This window comes from Mirounga leonina, unplaced genomic scaffold (genome assembly GCF_011800145.1).
Source record: "Mirounga leonina isolate KUSES-001 unplaced genomic scaffold, KU_Mleo_1.0 Mir_488, whole genome shotgun sequence".
NCBI classification, from domain to species: domain Eukaryota; kingdom Metazoa; phylum Chordata; class Mammalia; order Carnivora; family Phocidae; genus Mirounga; species Mirounga leonina.
In genome coordinates this window covers 7,660,936-7,682,876 of record NW_023270777.1, presented here as the reverse complement: position 1 = coordinate 7,682,876, position 21,941 = coordinate 7,660,936, and the positions used below count along the sequence as shown (strand labels likewise).

Sequence of the window (21,941 nt, the reverse complement as noted above, 5' to 3'; positions counted from 1 at the left end):
ATACCACCTCTTCTTTATCCATTCATCTGTCGATGGACATCTTGGCTCTTTCCACAGTTCGGCTATTGTGGACATTGCTGCTATAAACATCGGGGTGCATGTACCCTTTTGGATCCCTACTTTTGTATCTTTGGGGTAAATACCCAGTAGTGCAATTGCTGGATCATATGGTAGCTCTATTTTCAACTTTCTGAGGAACCTCCGTACTGTTTTCCAGAGTGGCTGCACCAGCTTGCATTCCCACCAACAGTGTAGGAGGGTTCCCCTTTCTCCACATCCCCGCCAACATCTGTCGTTTCCTGACTTGTTAATTTTAGCCATTCTGACTGGTGTGAGGTGGTATCTCATTGAGGTTCTGATTTGGATTTCCCTGATGCCGAGCGATATTGAGCACTTTTTCATGTGTCTGTTGGCCATTTGGATGTCTTCTTTGGAAAAATGTCTGTTCATGTTTTCTGCCCATTTCTTGATTGGATTGTTGAGTTTGATGAGTTCTTTATAGGTTTTGGATACTAGCCCTTTATCTGATATGTCAACATATAAATCATTTCTATGAGAAATTAACATATATGTGGCGATTGTGTGTGTATAAAAAAAAGCCTACAATAATACAAATCAAAATGTTAACAAGTGAATCTATTTGGCTGGTGGGATATAAGCACTACAAAGTCAGAGGTTTCCGTTTGTCCTCTGCTGTAATTCTGAAACACAGAGCAGTGCCTGGCACAAGGAAAACATAAAATAAAGAATGTTATTGTTATTTTTGCTTATTTATATTTTGTCACTGATCTGCAATGGAAATATTATTTGCATAACACATTTTTTTTAAATGTTGCTTTTAAAAAGAACATTGGGGGCGCCTAGGTGTCTTAGTCAGTTACGTGGCTGCCTCTGGCCCAGATAATGAATTCAGGGTCCTGGGATTGAGCCCCTCGTTGGGCTCCCTGCTCAGCAGAGTCTGCTTCTCCCTCTCCTTCTGTGCATGCTCTCTCTTTCTAACAAATAAATAAAATCTTAAAAAAAAAAAAGAATAATTCAAAGGCAAAACAGAATGTTTTACAAATAGAAATGGCAATAATGCCGCCTACCTCACAGGGTAGTAAGGTTTAAATAATAATTTATGTAAATATGCTTTGTAAACTCTAAAACACTGCATGAATGTCAACAATTAGTTATTTTGTTAAGACCCTACATTCCAAGTGAAATCAGTCTCATGTATGCTTTGGCTGGCAGCCCTCACCTCATCCACGTCACTTCTCCTATCTTGTCCTCTGAAAACACTTAGAAATGTGCGTGGTGGTTTCAGAAGACCAAAGCTGGGACAACAGAGCACGGATTGCGAAAGTGGGGGCAACTCCATCAGGAGGAAGAGCAGGTCACCAATAAAATGGATCCTGCAGAAATGTATTTATTGACATCCACGCCTAACCTCTATTAAAAAAAAATCACGTAGGATGAGGAATACGAGAAAATGAAGAAATTACTTATGTAACATAAGTAAAACAATCCCAAATACAGTTGATTATAACAATATCTACTACGTCAAATACTCAATTATGCTGATTATTTTCTGACAAGTTCTTATCTTTTTCAATTTTTAAAATTCATTCCACTTGAATTTACTCAGCTTTTCACTCTGAGTCGCTTGTTTCTCAAGATTCGAGCAGTCGAAGCCGTCTACCACATTTTATCTTTCAGTTGCTAAATTTTATGGATGGCTTTCATCCTTGGAAGGCACACCCGCTTTCAGGCCTCACTATGGTTTCAAACGAAGCATGCATATATTTTACAAAACATGGATGTAATTCCTTCTTACGTTTTAATGTTAGTGGTTTCTAATATATATATATATATATATATATATTTATGCACTAGTCATTACTTCATAAATCAGAAGCCGAAGCACATTTTCTCTCCCGAAAACAAATGTAGGAACTGTTTTTCAAAGCTTTATTTTTCCTACTTTCACAGAGAGATCACAGAAGTAGGGTACAAAGAAGAAGCACTCTAAATTAATAACAGCTAAAACAAGTATTTAAAAAATATGAAATGTTTTCCGAATCCTTTTATAAATGCAGACAGAAATTTTTTGTCTCCCACAGAACTCTGTTAGAAGCTGAAAACTTTTATCCATACCAACCACATATATGCATTCTTTAAGTTGGATACCAGCTCCCTAAGAAAACAGCAAGCTCTGGCTTTTCACCAGCAACTATTTCTTTATCTACCTGCTATTCAAAACTCACTTAAAGGTTTGTTGCCCAGTGCTCTTCGCTCTGCTTACACTAATTAAAGGCCCTAGTGAAAATGTTCTCACCTTCCTTTATTTTATGTGACTGCTTAATAATACTCGAACTAAAATCCTTCCAACAAAATTGAGAAAATATTGTAATTTGGGAAGCTTACCGTTACCATAACAACAGTGGAATTCAACAATGACGGTGACCATTGAGATGTTTAAGCACTGTGATGTTTCCAAAGGAAACTGGAGCCCAGGGTGAGTGGAAGGAGGCGATATGAGGAATACGGGAAAATGAAGAAATTAAGGGCCCATGTTACCCACAGCACTGAAGAAGCCTGCAGGGGATGAGCGACTGTGGAGCAGGACGTGGAGTGTTCCAAAGGAAGAAGCGGAGGGCTGAGTGAGTGAGTGCAGAACAGGACTAGGAAGCCGACCTAAGAAGGGAATGCTAACACAGAGGCAGACAATGCGATTTGTCGGTTCCAGAAAGAATCCCATCACGTCGTCTGGTTCTTCTCAGTAGTCTGAGATGCACAGACCCTAAATCACCCTTGTAGCCAATATACTTCCTACAGATGATAAAACAAAGCAGCCAAACGCATTTAGACTTTTAAAATTTCTAACACCTTAGCTTATGTTCAGTTTCTGGAAATTTCTGCTGAAATGTAAATCATTCCATTTTTTTCTCTCTAGATATTTTCTCTCTAGATATTTCCTGTCATCTAGTGACAGGCCTTTTTTTCCATGATAAGATCTTGAACTACCTTTTTTTAGGGCGGGGGATGGGAGAGGGACGGCAGCTCAAACTCAAGGCAACTCTGTTATTTTTTATAATGTTTGGGGACTTCTAAACCATTTGGTGCTTATTAGTTAGTTGTTGCTATTTTTCTAAATGTCTACACTTTCATTTTAAATTTTTATTTAAATCTATATAATTTAAGCAGGAGACAGCAGCTAGTGTCTCAAGGATAAGTACAGCTCTTCACCTGAAAAAAGGGGCCTGAAAACTAGAATGTGTTCCTCGCTTAATCTCATAACCTAGATTTATAACTAAATAAAAGTAATAATTTTAAAAATATTTTGAGAAATAGACCCAAAATAGCAACACAAATCCATTTTGCTTATATTGCTTTCTATTCAAAATTTCATTAAAAACATGTTCATTGTGAAACCAGGATTCTTCTCTTAGCCAAGCAACAAGGGAGGGGAGCAGAAGGAAGAACAGCTTGGAAGAGCTGCCCCGTGGTTTACAAGAGAGGACGGGATGGGACGGTACGTTTGGAGTGTGGCAGGATTAGTCGGACCTCCCTATAAGACTGTTTGGACATTAAAAATAGTAACAAAAAATAAACCTTATTTGAAATAGATCGATCCCTCCCCAAACAGCTGATTGATTACACATTGTGAAAGCATAATGATTTGAGGCATCATCAAATTAAAATTCCCATATTTTACAGAATGCCAACTTATATATCCACTTGACCACGCTTTTTCCTACTTGTAAGTTGAATTCCTGTTTTAAAACTGGGCCAACTCCTCGTGGGTGTTCTGGTGATGAAAATGACTTTCCTTAAGTTTTAGCCAAGACTTTTTCACTCTGGTATCTGACGAAAAAGGATGCGTGGGGGCACACACCACGATGACCAGGCAGGGGTAGGAGGAGAACTAATTTTTAGACAACTATTTTGATGTTTAAAATAAAAGGGGGACAAAACGATGCATTAAAAATAATATGCTAATTAATTTTTTAATATATTCTGTGATTCCACACACACCAAGTTTACTGAATACTGAATTACTGATTTTTTTTAAAAGCTGGATATGCTTGTTTAGAATATATTATTGGGGCACCTGGGTGGCGCAGTCAGTTGAGCGTCTGACTCTTGGCTTTGGCTCAGGTCGTGATCTCAGGGTCGTGAGACTGAGCCCCACATCGGGCTCCACACTCAGTACAGAGTCGGCTTGGGATTCTCTCTCTCCTTCTGCCCACCCCCCTCCCCGTGAAATAAATAAATAAATCTTAAAACAAATACATTGTTGTATATGTAAACACATGCAAACAAATCAAACCAAAGAAAGAAGAACACAGAAAATGATAAGCTCAGGGAAATGTGCATGAACCGGATGAGAGCAGAAAGTCTGACGGCTCTGAAACGCTTCTAACCCTGACTCCTGGTCAGTTGAAGCAGATACACGACCGCTCTCTCACCCGAAAACCATTCATCTCAAGAGATGAGACAGATCAGCTCTGCTACCCAGAGACCTCTACAGGAGACGCAGTGTCCCAAGTTCCTGGAACTTCTCCATCTGTATATGTGGTTTGGTAAGTCTTTTTTAAAAAAATGTGACAAATACCACAGTCTAGGAAAAAGGAGTAATACCACGATTGAGCTGAAAAGTGACCCACTCACCTGATTGATGGAGTTGGCGGCACAGGATGCAAGGCCTGTGCCCAGAGAAGTAAGCAGAAAGCAGGGCCAGTCAAAAGGTCCTGGGGCCAGTGCAAATCCGGCTGAAGTGGTGCTGACGACCAGAGCTGCAAGACAGAAGGAGAGCAGACATCTCATCACTGAAGCGCAGTCCGGACCATAAACGCCAAAACCCAGCCCTCTTCCATACAGACCAATCCATTTCATCGGTGACGCAAACTGCAGGCTAACCCTCTCTCACTAAAAAAATTAAAAAATTCTTTTCTGATTATCAAAATTCTATGTGTTCATTATAGAGAAATGCTAATTTTCCTTTAACGCCACTATATTCAAGAGGACCAAAAAAAAAAAAAAAAAAAAAAAAAATTGATGTTCCAGATCCAAGCATTCACTTATTCATTCACAAACACTTACTGAATACCTAATTCGTGATGGGTACTGTGCTGATCAGGCAGTATATGGGATAAAGGTCTGTAAGGGCTCCTTCCTGCTCTCAGGAACTCTACTTGACAGGGAGCTGAGAGTCATACATCAATAATTCTAACACAGGACAGCATATAATAAGTGTCCCAATTCTATGACAAGCTTCGGACCACCTGAGCAGAGGCTCACCTGTAAAGGATGATGATTCTGGGGTCCAGATAACGGTTAGAGGATGACCAGAAGGAGATGATAATCCTACAGCCACCAATGGGAACAGAGGGATAGAAGCAAAACCATGTAATTCAAGCATCTGCTAAGGCTGGTCCTTCCTTTAGGCCCTGGTCCTTCTTTGCTGGGGGTTTACAGAAGCTGACAGGTCCACACTGATACGGGGCTGTAGAAATTCACTGCAAAAGGATCACCAGTGGTAGGCTGATCGGAGAAGACTTCAAGAAGATGGCATTTAAGCTGGACCTTCAGGAGGGGAGGTAAGAAAAGGAGGAGAATGGTAGGGTGGGCGACATCACAGGTGGTTGGAGAGTTCCAAGAACAGGCACAGGGGCAAGAAAGACCAATGTCAGGAGTCTAAAGTAACCGGACTCCATCTGCCAGGATTTCAAACCAAACACGTAGGAAGCACTACTGAGTCTCTCGTCTCTTGCCCTGCTCGACATCCCATCGACTGCAGAGTATTGTGTTTCAAAACCCCCTCTAATGCCACCATCAAGCCCACTGACTCACAACCAGGGATGGTTCTGCCCCCTGGGGACACTGGGCAATGTCTGGAGACATATTTGGCTGTCATGCTGGAGGTGGGCAGACGCTGGCCAGGGATGCCTCTGAACATCCTCCGGCACGCAGGACAGCCCCCCACAACAAAGAATTTTCTGGCCCAGAATGTCAGGAGTGCTGAGGCTGAGAAACATGTCATCTAGTCCAAGCTATTATCTTGTCTGGACAATGGCAAGAGCCTGTCCCCTAAGTGACCTCCTTGCTTCCACCTTGCCTCTCTCCCAAATGATATTTTATTTTTCTTTATTTATCTATTAGATTTTTATTTATTTGACACAGAGAGAGAGAGAGCACGCTCACAAGCAGGAGGAGGGGCAGAGGGAGAAGCAGACTCGCCGCTGAGCAGGGAGTCTGATGTGGGGCTTGATTCCAGGACCCCAAGATCATGACCTTGAGCTGAAGGCCAACGCTTAACGGACTGAGCCACCCAGGCGCCCTGTTTTTTTATTTTGAGAGAGAGAAAGAGAGCACATGAGTGGGGGTGGGGTGGGAAGGGGAGGGGCAGAGGGAGAAGGAGAATCCCAAGCAGGCTCCAGGATTAGCACCAAGCCTGATGCGGGGCTCGATCTCACGACCTGAGATCATGACCTGAGCTGAAATCAAGAGTTGGCGCTTAACCGACTGAGCCACCCAGGCGCCCCTCAAATATGACGTCTTAGGGAGGCCCTCCCCAGGCACTCCTTCGGGCAGGAGCTGACTACGTGGTTCACCACTAGACTTTCAGGTCAATGGCTATGCCAGGTCCGGAGGAAGGGACAGGGGAGGAAGAGTGGTGGCTGCCAGACGGCAGGGTCTCAAGCTGAGTAGTTTGCAAGTTGGTTGGCAGAGAGAGTCACTGACAGCCCAATGCAAGGATGTGACCTGTCACTGGAAGGTTAGCCTGGAAGCAGTGGGCACTGTGATTTACTACAGGCAGAGGGTTTTTCAGAGAAACAATTGGAGAGGCTCTACTGTTAATCCACTCTAAGGGTAGTAAAAGCAGGACTCAAATAGATATAAGGGCTATTGTTTTGTTTTGTTTTGTTTTTAAAGATTTTATTTATTCATTTGAGAGAGAGAGAATGAGAGACAGAGAGCATGAGAGGGAGGAGAGTCAGGGGGAGAAGCAGACTCCCCGCCGAGCAGGGAGCCCGATGTGGGACTCGATCCCGGGACTCCAGGATCATGACCTGAGCCGAAGGTAGTCGCTTAACCAACTGAGCCACCCAGGCGCCCGATATAAGGGCTATTGTGATTAGTCACTTGTTAGGACTTGGTAATTGCAAGGAGAAAGACAAAACAAAATAACAACAAAAGAGGATAAAAGGTAAAGTGCTGCACCACAGGGTGACTTGGAGAAGCATTATAACAGTAACAGAAAGAAGTCCATCCCGGGAAAGGTGATCGAGCTGGCTGGTCTTTAGAAAATGTGCTGCTTTTGAAGAACCACAGGATATCCATGTAAAAATGTACAGAAAGTGACAGAAGATGAAACTGGAGCTCAGGAAAGAGCCTGGGGAGGCAGGAGGGAGGCATGAGGCTCTTGAGTCACTTGCCCAGAGACCATGGCTGAGCCCGAGGGAATGGACGAGATAATCAATGAAGTACGGTGGCAAGAAGTGTATAAAAAACGTCAGAACTTCGGGGCGCCTGGGTGGCTCGGTTCGGTAAGTGTCCGACTCTTGATTTCGGCTCAGGTCATGATCTCAGGGTTGTGAGTTCGAGGCCAGCCTCGGGCTCCGTGCTCACTGGGGAGTCGGCTTGCGTTTCTTTCCTTCTGCCCTCTCCCTGCTCGTGCTCACTCTCTCTAATACATAAATAAAATATTTTTTTAAAATGTCAGAACTTCGGGGCGCCTGGGTGGCTCAGTTGGTTAAGCGACTGCCTTCGGCTCAGGTCATGATCCTGGAGTCCCGGGATCGAGTCCCGCATCGGGCTCCCTGCTCGGCGGGGAGCCTGCTTCTCCCTCTGACCCTCCCCCCTCTCATGTGCTCTCTGTCTCTCATTCTCTCTGTCTCAAATAAATAAATAAAATCTTAAAAAAAAAAATGTCAGAACTTCACAGATGGGGGAAAAGGAAACCGTGTCACACCCAGACAAAGAACATCACAGGAGGATGAGGTGCAGTGATGGGACCCCAGGAAGCAGGACCAGAGGCACCACCACTGACAGCAGCAAGAAATGATCAGGAAACTGACCGCTCCTCCCAATGATCACGAATTGGTTGGCACGCCCTTCAATCTAGTTTTATCAGCAGCATATAGAAGCTCTTTCCTGTTTTACCATATGGACAAGCCCCTAATGTCTAGACTGGACACAGGTTTCTTGGCATTTCTGTGTTTCTTTGATTGGGCTCAATGACAACGTGCAAAGGTGACTTGAGTACATGTGTGTAGATGGTCACCTGAAACCAGAATATGTCCTTTGGCCAAAAAGTCCCTCCTTTAACGATGTCGTCCCCAAATGTGGTGTGCGTCCACATGTCCTGGGAGGACAAGTACAGGAATGGGCACGCAGGTTTGGATAAAAGGTTACAAAAAGGCAAGCAGCAGATTAGGACCTGAAGACAAATAGGAGAAAAGAGGCAGCTGGCCTCGGCCAGGAAGCTTGCACGGCTCCCCCCTCCTGTCCTCGGCTCCGGGGGTGCAGCGTGCTCTGGCTCACATCCGGTACCACGAAGGGGGGCACAGCAGTCTCACCTAAGTCCAGACCAGCGAACAGCCACACGGAGACTTACACCTGGAAGAAAATGCCACGTGACTCCAGACTCGCCCACAGCCCTTGCAGATTCAAGTAAGAGGACATTCTACCCACGCACGACAGGGAAAGAACGGCCCCTCACTTCACAGTCCACTGAGCCATACCTGCACTTATATAATGACTCCTAAGGAAGGCACCTGTTTTAGAGCAAACAAAACTCCTATTTTAGAATACTCAAAACAGCTCCCTTCTGTGAGGAGGCTTTTTCATTCTTTATAGATACACGCCATCAATCACCAAGCCTTGTGGATAGGCCGGTGTCCCAGAATGAGTCATCTTGCTTTGCACAACTCAAGAGCTCTCCAGAAAGGTCGGGCGACTCCTCACTTATCGCCGTGTGTGGTGACAAGCCAGGACTGGAAAAAAAAGGCTGGTAACACCCAGGTTACTTCTCAACTCAACCACTCAGGAAGACAGGTTGATGGTGTGTCACTGGGAGAATTGGAAGGAAAAGAGACAGGAGGGCTTTCCCTCTCAAAATGAACTAAGTAAATTGCTCCCACCCATGGAGTCAATTGGTTGAAATAATTTTTTTTTTTTTTTTAAGATTTATTTATTTGAGAGAGATAGAGTGAGAGGGAGAGTGCAGCAGGGAAGGGCAAGGCAGAGGGAGAGAGAGCATCCCAAGCAGACAGCCAGCTGAGCATGGAGCCCGACACGGGGCTTGATCGCACAACCTGAGATCACGACTTGAGCCGAAATCAAGAGTTAGATGCTTCACCAACCGAGCCACCCAGGGCCCCTAAAATAATGCTTGACTCTATGGTAAAGCCTTGAACCTTAAACCAAAAGTAGACTATTTGTAAACAACTATGGGAGTTAAAAGAGCACAGAAAATGCATAATTATTTTCTCAATATAGAATTAGTAAAATCCAGAGTCACCAAAGTAACTTTAGCTATCTCTCAGTATCCATATCAACATTTTGTATTGTGTTTTATAAACAAATAAAAAGAAAGGGCAATTTCCACCGTAGTGGGAGAGACAGCACAACAATCACTGAACTGTCAAGATAAAAATGCTGCAAGCATCTTTAAACTTCGTTTAAACCCAGAAAGGGTGTGTAGCTACATGAAAATAAAACTGTTAATTCAGGGGAGAAAGTATCTTGTTTTTCTTTTTACTTGCCCCGGAGTTTGACTGGGTGATGAACGATACAAAAAGCACATCAAATTTTGACTAACAGGTCAACTCGTAAGTTAAGAAGAGACAGAAAGTGATTTGCAAAAAACTGATAAAGGGAAAGGACTATGTTTTAGTAAGACCTAACAATGAGTCAGTCTGCAAAATGGAAACACTGCCTAATTTAAAACTGTACAAATTGTAATGTACATTAAAAACTGATCAGGACTATTATTATAATTATTATCATTGAGGAGGAAATCTGCATTTTGTAACACATTTAAACACTGAACTCTAACAAAGAATGTATTTATACTTACTTCATCAAGGCAATTAATTTAAAGAAAGAGGAAGGCAGAAAGGATTGATAAACTGTACAAGTAAAATTGACCAAAGCAATATTCTCATACAGCACTGCTAACAACTGTAATTAAACTTTTCATTGATTTCCTGGGATTCATTCTGCAACACCAGGATCTCATTAAAAGTGAGTGTAATATATTCTTTGATTAATAACACTTGAAATTATATTTTATTTGGTAATCTCATATTCTGTCCCTTCACATGTAAACATAAAATCAATGCTGCCAATGAAGCGTGACCCATCCGACAGAGGCCCAGGGGCACTGGACAGCAAGCCCTGGGATGACTCTGGAAGGAAGTCAAGGTGGAGGAATATGCCCACCCCCCATGAAGCCCGACCCACCACCATTCTCGCTCCTGGGTGGGTGTCCAGCCAGTGAACCGCAAGCACCTGCATGCACAGAGGGTCAGCGGCAGTCCGTGAAGGTGCTTAGGATATAGGCAGTCCTGACTATGTGGCCCAAGCTCAGCTCAGCTGCAGCCCCACCAATCTCTTCCGAACCAGAAGGCCTGTCTTTTTTTTTTTTTTTTTTAAAGATTTTATTTACTTATTTGACAGAGAGAGACACAGCGAGAGAGGGAACACAAGCAGGGGGAGTGGGAGAGGGAGAAGCAGGCTTCCCGCGGAGCAAGGAGCCCGATGCGGGGCCTCGATCCCAGGACCCTGGGATCATGACCTGAGCCGAAGGCAGCCGCCTAACCGACTGAGCCACCCAGGCGCCCCCAGAAGGCCTGTCTTAAGACCCGCCAGGGCTGCCTTCTTCCAGAGCCCATCACTCACAGGAGTCAACAAATAGGTTCTCTTGTCTGCCCGCCTTCTCCAGAGAGAAGTTCTTACTTGCGTTCTGTATAATGTATATTTACTCTGAAACAGTCGCAAGTACACCTGTCCCACCGGGCTGGAAGAAAGCAAAAGTCCCTGATGGGAACTCCTAGGAGGGCCACATGGCAAGGAACTGGGAGGGCCCAGAGGAGCGGAGTCCAGGCCAACAGGTGGAGGGGAACAGCGAGCCTAGAAGAGAACCCCAGGTGAGAACCACAGCCCAGACCATTGTGCTGATTTCAAGCTGGTAAATAATAACCGTGTGCTGATTTAAACTGCTAACTCGTGGGGCGCCTGGGTGGCTCAGTCGGTTAAGCGTCTGCCTTCGACTTGGGTCATGATCCCAGGGCCCTGGGATCGAGTCCCGCATCCGGCTCTTTGCTCAGTGCGGAGCCTGCTTCTCCCTCTCCCTCTGCCTGCCGCTCCCCCTGCTTGTACTCTCTGTCTGTGTCAAATAAATAAATAAAATCTTTAAAAAAATAAATAAATAAAATAAAAAAAACCTGCTAAGTTGTGGTAACTTGCTTTGCAGTTGAAGAAAAGCAGCGCACGGGGCACCTGGGTGGCTCAGTCGGTTAAGCGACTGCCTTCGGCTCAGGTCATGATCCCGGAGTCCCAGGATCGAGTCCCGCATCGGGCTCCCTGCTCGGCGGGGAGTCTGCTTCTCCCTCTGACCTCCTCCCTCTCATGCTCTCTGTCTCTCATTCTCTCTCTCTCAAATAAATAAATAAAATCTTTAAAAAAAAAAAAAAAGAAAAGCAGCGCACACCGTGAGGAGGGTGGCGTTTAGGAACGGCCAGTCTATCAACAAGGCAGAGAATGGATTGCAGTGGAGGGAAATTTACCCAGAGGACCGAGAAAAGGCTAGGGCAGTGCGCGGGGCGGGAGGCGGTGAGGGCCTGGGAAGGACAGCAATAGTACAGAGGTGTAGATAAGCGGTTTGAAGGCTCTGGCACAGGCCTTCTGTTGGGAATAGATGTTAAGTGGTCGCTTCCCTCTTCTCGAGTGACACCAAAGGACCCCTCTCTCAGCACAATCCTTCAATCACCCAAAGGCAACGATCCCACCATCTTGGTTTCCCGAAGCTAAGTGTCCCTAGGGACCAACAACTCTTGACTTCCGACTCTTGTCCACGCCATTCGACACCTTTAAGAGACACACTAGTGTTTCACTGTAGCAAAACCCTGAAGTACAGTGCCCAGCAAATAGGGACTTAGTAAGTGGCGCTCTTGGTAATTCTTGAAATGTGCTTTCTAGAATTCTAGGTGAAACAGGTCTCTGGCCACTAAGCTTAGACTTAACATTTCAAAGCACTGCCTTAAGGAACTTGGAGACAACAGAACACTGCCTACAAGCTCCGCATGCCTCTATGTTGTGACCCCAGTTACTTCTCTGTGGCTCCCGGGGAGTGACTGGAGAGCAGTCCTTTCATAAATGTGGACTAAAAATGATAAACAGTAAAAAACAAAACTTACGTTTGTGAAGCACGTTACAGTGACAAAGTACTTTTATGTGTATTTAAAGCTCGGAAGCCCTCACTTCAAAAAAAAAGGGAGGGTGTGGATAACTCAGGGACATGGGAAGAAACCATGAAACTTTCACTTATATTTGACTTTAATTATTTTAAAACACACACATTATGCTTATCTTAAAATGAACACAGTGCATTGGTACGAGAACATGAATTTCGTTTACAAATAACTCTTCACTTTTCTGCTGTATGTGACATTCATACACAATAGCATAAACATTATAAACATACGTTATGTGCACGAGAGGAAGGAGGGAGGGAAGGAGGGAGGGAAGGAAGGAAGGAAGATTTTTTTAAAGGCTCAGTACTTTGAGAACTACTGGTCTTTGAGCATAAGCATAATGAAGTCACTTTATTTCCCGAGATCATCAGTTAAAAATAACTGTAAGGATGGTCTTAGAAAACTGGTCATCTACAAACTGATTTTATCTCTCTTTTAAAACCTCCTTTTTTTTTTTTAGCATGGGCTCCTGAAGAATTAAATTAAAAACAAAATTCCAATAAATCAATTTGGATAATTATCAACTCTGGTAAAAGATTTAGTCAACAGATTAAAACCCCTGGCTAGATTAGAGTTTGAGATTCTCTACAGATTTCAAATTATCCTTGTGATCTATTATATCTCATTATCCCTGAGAGCGGATACCATGCAATACTGGAATCCAAATCCTACAAACTTGAGACATATTCTCTTTAAAGCTCTTGCATGTACAAAGCTGACAGGAACGGGCAGTTAATGAACCTGTACGTGGTTTTGCTTATGCGTGGGTCCAAGCAATGGAATCAGTTTTGCTGGCTGATCTCAAGGTTCAAAACGATGTAACTTAATTAAGAGGCAGGAATTAAGTCCCTTCTGATTTTAAAATGAGCGGGTAGTTTTTACTTAATAGCTGTACTTAAGATTTCCTCCTCTCTCTTCATTTCTATTAACAGCTTAAGCTTCAAATGATTCAATTTCTTTTTTTTTTTTTTTTTAAGATTTTATTTATTTATTTGACAGAGAGATAGAGAGCACAAGTAGGCAGAGTGGCAGGCAGAGGGAGAGGGAGAAGCAGGTTCCCCGCTGAGCAGGGAGCCCGACGCGGGGCTCGATCCCAGGACCCTGGGATCAAGACCTGAGCCGAAGGCAGACGCTTAACCCACTGAACCATCCAGTCGCCCCTAAATGATTCAATTTCTAATATAAGTGAGTGTTTTAGGCTTCCTGGCTTGGCAGCCGTCTGCAAACCTCTTGACAGTCCTCTCACCAACACACATATCAAAGAAGGTGGTAATTCTTCTGCTTATTGCTAAATTCAGATGAAAAGTCAGCTGATGAGAGACAAGGTATTTTTCTGCTCAGCCACATTAAAGGATATCAATCAGGGGTAACTGATTACAAACCATAACCACTTCTGGTTAAAAGATAAGACTTTTTATAGAGATTTTGAATAACACAGCTGCAAAATTAAGAACTTATGGGGCCTTCCTGTTTCCCTCTGTCTTTTTTTCCATATATTTAATGACCAAAGCCAGTCCAAGAAAATCCTGGGACCAAATTAAAGCTCATACTTCAAATTGATTGAGCAATACTGTTACCAAAATGAAACATTTAAGTATGGTCCCCAAGGCAATTCACCAGGAAGCATTTGGTTTGCATTTACAGTCAGCATTCAGAAAAGGGAAATGAAATATCTATCAGGTCTGTTTAAATAAATACATAAATTAAACCTGTTTATATCTAAGTTAATAATGCAACACTGAATGAGATCCCAAGATTGTTCTCTGAATTAGTTTTTCCTTGAACCATCTAAGCTTTTCTATTTTGTCATCCTATTTCTAGGGTTTTTCCTCCCTTTTCAATAAAGAAATATTTCTTCTTAATATACTTAATAAACAACACTTTACAACCTTTGTAATTAACTAGAAAACTTTTCCATAAAACAGACGCACATTAAACTTTTAAAAAGTGTAACTCTGTCTTTTGAAAAATGAGCTTGGCAAGAAGGGACTGTTAGTTGAGCTTTTTCTCACTTTCATCTCAAAACTGTTGGTCAGTGTCCAGACAGCAGATATTTTACGATAAACCTTTAAAACAAAGAACTAAGATTAAGTGTTCATTTAAATTATCATTCTGACTTTGACAGGATTTAGTGTTTGAATCTACATTTGAATATTTTTTGCCACACAGGTTAACGGGTCAATAAAATGGGCCTCTCACTTGTTCTTTGTATCTGGACCTAAATGCATACATATGTCTATTAAAGCATCATGATCTTCTTTTGCACGGAAAAATTTCGTTTGCTCCTAGTGATTAGTTATGCAATAATGCCAGCTGTGTCATTAATCTAGGTGTTCAAGACAACTTTCTAGAGTGAAGACTCTTAGAAATACTTTTAAGATAATCAACAAATGAAGAATTCCCTTAACGACGCGGTTGTCCCTTTAAGTGAAACTGACTTTGCCAGCTCTCATAGATGACTCATTGATAATCTTTATGATCACTACCTATCTGTAAGACAAAAAAAAAAAAAGTCTCTTAGCTGGGGACTAGATTAAAGCACAGTAGAGTCCTCGAAAGGCCCCTCTGAGCTTCCAAGCTCTCACAAGTCCCATGAACTTTCTGGGTAACACAGTAGGGCTATCTTCCATCCCACAGTTATGCTGAGTACAAAATAAGGTAGCAGGTTAAAAACTTCAGTACAGAATGACAACAGGTGAAAGCGACAGTGTAAAAAGCAGGCCCAGGGACTACCAAGCACAGTCGCCTAAAGTCACCTGGTTCAGGTACAACAATTTCCAGGCACCATAAAGCATTCGACTACTCCAGTAGAGTAAAATAATCGATTACTTGTAATTAAAAGGCTAAACTGTTCAAAATTCTGCAGGTGATGGCAACAACAACAAAAACCACAAAGCGTAAATACAGATAAAAATGCACCCCTGTGAGGTGCCTGGGTGGCTCAGTTGGTTAAGCACTTGCCTTTGGCTCAGGTTGGGCTCTGTGCTCAGTGGGGAGTCTGCTTCTCCCTCTTTGCACCACCCTCCCCCCACGCTCATGCTCTCTCTCGCATGAGGAGGAACCGGGTGTGAATGCAGACCCAGCCTGAAGGCGTTTATGGAGACGAGGCCTGGAAATCTGTGTGATAACCAGCACTCCAAGGCTCTCGATGGCAAATGAAGGGAGGCTCTCTAGGCTGTCAGTGGACTTGGGCAGGAAGCAAACTGAGCCAGATGCCAAAGCCCTCGGTGCCTGTGAGGGCACAACTCAGAAGTCGGGAGAGGAGCTGCGTGGCCCCCACTGGGCTTGTTCCCTCCGGGAAGGCTCGAGTCTGGCTCCCCTCTGTGGCATGGTCCTGGCCCGACAGCTCCCTGGTCTCCAAATGTGCACGGGACGATCAAGACGACAGGGGAAGGCTGCTGACGCATCGGTAGACCTCCACCACCACCCCTGGGAAAGTCAACGTCACGTTGGCAAGCCGGCCCTTGCCGAAATACTCTAGGTACGAAGCGCACGTGCGCGGTGGTGGTCCCCGGGCGGACTATGGGGCGGCATTGGGTTTTCTTGGGGAAACTGGACTGTGGAAAGGCAGGCAGCCCTACATCCTCTTCCTGAGGGGCTACGCTGAGTAATGAGACAGCCCAGTGGCTACTGGCAGTTGATGGGGCTGGATTTTAGATGCTCCACTTCTGTAAGAATTATGCCAGACTTTACAACCTCCCTTGCGGCTGGAGGTAGCCACTTTGTACTGTACTAGCCAGTGAGACCTAAGGGGAAGTCCCCATCAAGACCTTTCCTTCCCAAATAAAAAGGCAAAGTCTTGTAAGGAGGTTTCTGCCTTTCCATACAGTCCCCCTTCTTCATTCTTTCGGCCTGGAGTGCAGCATGACGATGGAGGGATGGCAGCCATTCTGGGGTCTTGAGAACAAAAGCCAAAGCAAGTAACGGCAGCCAAAAGGAGGAGCCGGGTATGTTGACAACATCCTTCAGCACTAGCTCTAGACTCATAGTTTCGCACTCCTCTAAACAAGAGAAAAATAAACACTTTATTTGTTTAAGTCACTGTTCTTCCAAGTTTTCAGTTACCTGCAGCTGAGCCCATTCTCAACCTTGTTTATTTTTTTCTTGTTTCTCTTCTTTAAATTTGTCGATATATTTTTTAAAGATTTTATTTATTTATTTGAGAGAGAGGGAGAGGGAGAAGCAGACTCCCCACTGAGCAGGGAGCCCAACTCAGGGCTCGATCCCAGGACCCTGAGATCATGACCTGAGCAGAAATCAAGGGTTGAGCCATCCAGGCACCCCAAATTTGTCAATATTTTTTGAGAATGATTATCATCCGCACCAAATTTATCTTTATGTTCCTCTGGCATCTACCATAGCATCTTATACTTACAATCAATTTAATCAACATCGAACTGATATAATAAAACAATTAAATCATCAGAAAACAGAATAGCCCAGATACATGTATTTTTCATCTAACTTAGAACGTTGGCTAAGGCATCTTCATGGCCCAACCCCTACCAGAAACCAACTGAATGAATGAATAAAACTAAAAACCAGAGAAAAACCTGCATCAGCAATAAACTAGGCAGAGAGGATATACTAAAACCCTCAAGAAATATTTGTTAAGTATAGCACAGAGGAAACTCAACTGAAGACAGTTGCTGAGAGATGACTTACTACTTTCGTTATATGAGTGGCAAAAAATTAGAGTACCTAAGTACCAACTAGTAAGGAAATAGACAAATACAGGAAATGAAGGCTGTCTGACGGTACCCATTATTTCTTTCTAACATGGAGAGGTAGGGAGCCAGGGACAGAGGGCAGGGGGGACCACGGGCAGGATGGGCCCACTCTGTGCAAAGTCCCTTCCCCATCCCAGCAGGAGTATTTATGGAGGCAGCCGCGTCAGAGTTAGAAGCAGAGAAAAGTGGTCACACCAAAAAGAAAGCTGGGCCTTGCCTTGACATCCTTCTCACTGAGACAAGGCAGAAGCATTCCAGCGCATCGAATCCAGGTTGCACGACACCCACTAACACCATGCCCTGGCGGGGGGGGTATTCTTCAGCTCAGCAGGCAGCAGCACCAGAGAAAAGGCCAGGCATGGCCAAGAGAAGAGGCAGACTACACTAAGAACCAGACTTGGGGAGCAAGACACTGGCGCTGTGATTTCAAAAACACCGTGCAAACGCCTTCCGAGAAAAAGTTCCCTCGCTGGTAGCTAGCTCCCTCTGCTTCTCCTCAGGCCACAGGAACTTTACATGGATCATGTAAACCGATAAATTCCATCCTCCAACTTAAAACGCAAGAGAAGTCCAACACTGCCAAGTTAAACCGTTAGGGGATGAAGAACTAGCCAACCGTGCATTCCTTCAATCAATCCATAGTGAGCACCTACTATGTGCCAGGCATTGCCTGAGGCACGGAGGGCAGAGGAACATGCGAACGAACAAAATGCTTGTCCTCCTGGACGTTACACTCTTTTGGGGGGGGGGTGGCTACTGTCGGGAATAGTCGTCTTCACTTAGGAATGGATTAAGATGAAAAGAGGTAAAATGGGCCAAATGGAAGCTTTAAAAAAAGGATTCTACAACATAAAAGGAAAAAAAAATAGCATGGAAGAAAAAAAGGTTAAATATATTTCTGAAGAAGATGCACTACAGGACCAGCAGACTATAAGCTCCCCCACAGAAGTCTGACCCAGGAGCAGGGCCTGAGTGGGGGGCCCTCACCCCACTCTACCCCAGACACTTGGAAGGGCACACCTGGGGCATAACAGGGACTCTGTGAATAGCAGGAGAATGAGTAGACAAAGCAGAAAAAACAAACCCCATGAAACAGAATAAAAGGGCTCAGAAAAGGATACAGAAACAAACTGCCATTAGGAGAACGTTCGAAGTCAGGAGTGGTAATAAAAAGCAGACAGCAGCAAATCAAATCAGTGCTGAACATAACACACTTCACGGGCTCCTTCTGAACGAAGATGAAACTACAATGAGGAGAGCAAGGGGAGGGAAGAATAAAGCTGCAATTACACCACAGAATGAAATAATTGGTATAAATATGAAAAAGGAGACAACCTGATCACCACTTGATTGACTACCTGAAAAACTCAAGAAATAATCAACTGAAAATATGATTTTTACTATTTCAAAATCATCAGTAAGACTAGTCTATTCAAAGAAAACTGTAAAACTTGAGAGACATAAAAGATTTGGATAAATGAGGATGTACACTGTAAAGATCTCAATTCATCCCAAAATTAATCTGTAAACATGCAGAAATACCAATTAAAATACTAACAGAATTTTGGGGGTTAAGGGCAATGAGGTTTGTCCACCAGGGACAGAATTTCACAAATTCTTAATTGTGTGAGTATGACATTCAACACTGGTTAATGACTTATTAAAAACTGGGTATCTCCACCTTATACCATTGGCTGTAAAACATTTCCTGTAAGGGAAATATTTAAATGAAAATATAAAATCATAAAGTTAAAAATACAGATATAAACACTCCAGTGCCATTTTTCACCCACCAAATAGGTAGAGTTATTTCTAAAAGTATATTAATATCTAGCATTCATTGGTGGAAGGTACAGAGAGTTGGTTAATCTGGTAACAGCACAGACTGGTGGAACTTTTCTCGAGAGAAATCTGCCAGAAAAAATAAAAACTTCCAGAGTCTGCATAGCCTTTGATTCAGCAAGGCTCCCTGGAGGCGCCTACTGTAGGAAAATGGCCACAGATATTACAGCACCATTTGTAATAATAAAAACTGAAAACAATCTAAAGGGAATAGGTGGTAAATAAATTATGATATGGCCATGCAAGAGCATGCTATCTATCCATTAAAAGCAAAAGTATCCTGGGCGCCTGGCGGCTCAGTCAGTTAAGCGTCTGCCTTTGGCTCAGGTCGTGATCCCACGGTCCAAAGATGGAGTCCCACGTCAGGCTCCCTGCTCAGCGGGGAGTCTGCTTCTCCCTCTCCCTCTGCTCCTCCCCACTCTGCTTGTTTTCTCTCTCTCTCTCAAATAAACAACATCTTTAAAAGAAATAAAATAATAAAAGCAAAAGTGCATGTCTAAGGCTCTTTCAGAAATAAATGTGTATAAGGACAGATGTATAATGATATTAAAAATCATTATTACTAGTAGTAAAAGCTACAGACTACCTAAATATCAATTAAAAAGGAAACGGTTCAATAAATTCAATGCACACCATGGAGTACAAGCAACCTTAAAAAAAATAGGAGGCAGATTTAACTATAGGGATGAGGAAGCTTGTCTGTGACACACTATTGAGGGCAGAAAGCAAATAACTGAACAAAATGTGTATTATGACCCCATTTTTATAAAACAAACACATCAGGGGCGCCTGGGTGGCTCAGTCATTAAGCGTCTGCCTTCGGCTCAGGTCATCATCCCAGGGTCCTGGGATCGAGCCCCGCATCGGGCTCCCTGCTCGGCGGGAAGCCTGCTTCTCCCTCTCCCACTCCCCCTGCTTGTGTTCCCTCTCTCGCTGTGTCTCTCTGTCAAATAAATAAATAAAATCTTTAAAAAAAAAAAAACACATCAGAAACTATGTATGCATTAATATAATATAGTATAATATAATATATATAACATGTAACGTAACACGGAGATAATTAACCTTTCTTGAACCTTTACCGTATGCTAGGTTCAGTACTCAATTATTTACCTGTGTTATCTCACATAATCTTGACAACAAGCCCATGAGGTAGGATTATCCCTATTTTACAGATGAAGAAAAACTCAGGCTTACAGAGATGAAAATGTGTCCATCGTCACAAAGTCAATAAATGGTAGAGCAGGGACTGCAGCCCAGCCAGCCTGAGTCCAGAGGCTGTGCTGTTCATACTAAGATTCACAGAGTGGGGGCACCTGGGTGGCTCAGTCGGTTAAGCGGCTGCCTTTGGCTCAGGTCCTGACCCCAGGGTCCTGGGATCGAGCCCCACGTCGGGCTCCCTGCTCGGTGGAGAGTCTGCTTCTCCCTCTCCCTCTGCCTGCCTCTCTGCCTACTTGTGCTATCTCTTTGTCAAATAAATAAATAAAATCTTAAAAAAAAAAAAGATTCACAGAGTGCACAGAAGGGGTTCAAACACTGTGTGCAAAACAGTTACCTGCAGAGGCCAAAGGGGACCTTTTTATATTACATGTTTTCTTTGTAAGAAAACACTACTTTTAAAACTTAAAATTAAGTCACCAAAAACAGGGTAAACATACTGACGCAAAACATATGCATAGAGTAATATTTTACAAAAAATATAAAAAGCATTTACTTTGTGATCTTACATTTGTGTAAGAAGCAAACATGTATGAATAGGATGTATAGAAAAAAAATTCTAGAGTATGCCAAAGTCATCAAAATGCTTATTACTTTGAAAGGCAGAAATTAAGGGGAGATTACATTCTTTTCATTTTTGCTTATCTGTATTTTCCATTTTGTTTTCTAAAAGTAAACAATTAATAAAGATACTATTTTAACATTTATAAGCATGTCATTATTAAGGCAATTATTTCAAAATATGAATGAAAAGTCAGGAAATCGTAATTCTACTCAATCAATATAAAGATTCGTTATACAGTATCTGAGAGCCAAAGACTGAAGTGTACTTTTAAAAACAATAAAATTGTATCCTCTATTCTTGTGAGGTTTTTTCCTTTTAATAAAAAGCATTCTAGGCTCTAGGGGGAAAAAAATCTATACACTGATAGACTGTAGTTTGTATCAGTCCTGTCAAGAGCATAATTACTGGTTCTAACAAACAATCTATTTTCGTGTTCTGGTCTCAGAAAGTATGCTGTAGCTTTTTAGTACAGATGTTATTCGGGGGCGGGGGGGGAGAAAAAAAAAACCTGCTTTTTATTGACCCATATTAAGTATAAACGCAGTTGAGTCACCAAAGCCTCTTATGATCCTCACCCCAATAAAATTTCTCTAACCCAGTGTGGTCCTTGCAACAAACTCCAAAAACATATTGTAAATAGTTCAGTTGGCAAGAGAAACTCAAGGGAGACATTATTATTGCTTCTTTATAAATTCAGTCTTACTTCCTTTCACAGAAAAAAAAAAATCCTTAAATGGTATAGCACCAGCAAACATTTGGCTCAGATCCTGGCACGAATGTCAAGGCATCCATCTGCTGCTACCCTGATATCCTACAAACGGAACAAGTAGGATCACTGTATGGCCCTTCACTTATTCTACAGTTAATTATCCTTGGTAATATTACAGCTATAAACCAAGGGAGGCAAAGAAAGGCTAGTTCCATAAAAGTGATCGCTGACTCTCAGATTATTTCTGCCTCGGCTATCATTAGCTATAAATGAATTGCCCAAGATGTTAAGAGTCCGAAAGAAATCAATTGATAGATACCAGGGATTTTCTTAAAGAAAAAAAATCCTGCTGACTCCAAGGCATGTGTGAATTCAAGTAATAAACTAAAGAGGGAGGTAAAAGGTCAAATAAG

At 42.9% G+C, this 21,941-nt stretch overlaps 1 protein-coding gene across 3 annotated transcripts in view; it reads right to left on the bottom strand.

Moving 5' to 3' along the window:
* The window catches only part of LOC118000091 (protoheme IX farnesyltransferase, mitochondrial), a 137,656-nt gene that overhangs the window by 101,123 nt on the left and 14,592 nt on the right, over nt 1-21,941 (bottom strand). For all 3 annotated transcript variants that reach the window (XM_034989634.1, XM_034989635.1, XM_034989636.1), the window contains exon 4: nt 4,654-4,778. In XM_034989634.1, coding sequence (XP_034845525.1) covers nt 4,654-4,778 — 125 coding nt within the window. The remainder of the gene's footprint in view (nt 1-4,653; nt 4,779-21,941) is intronic.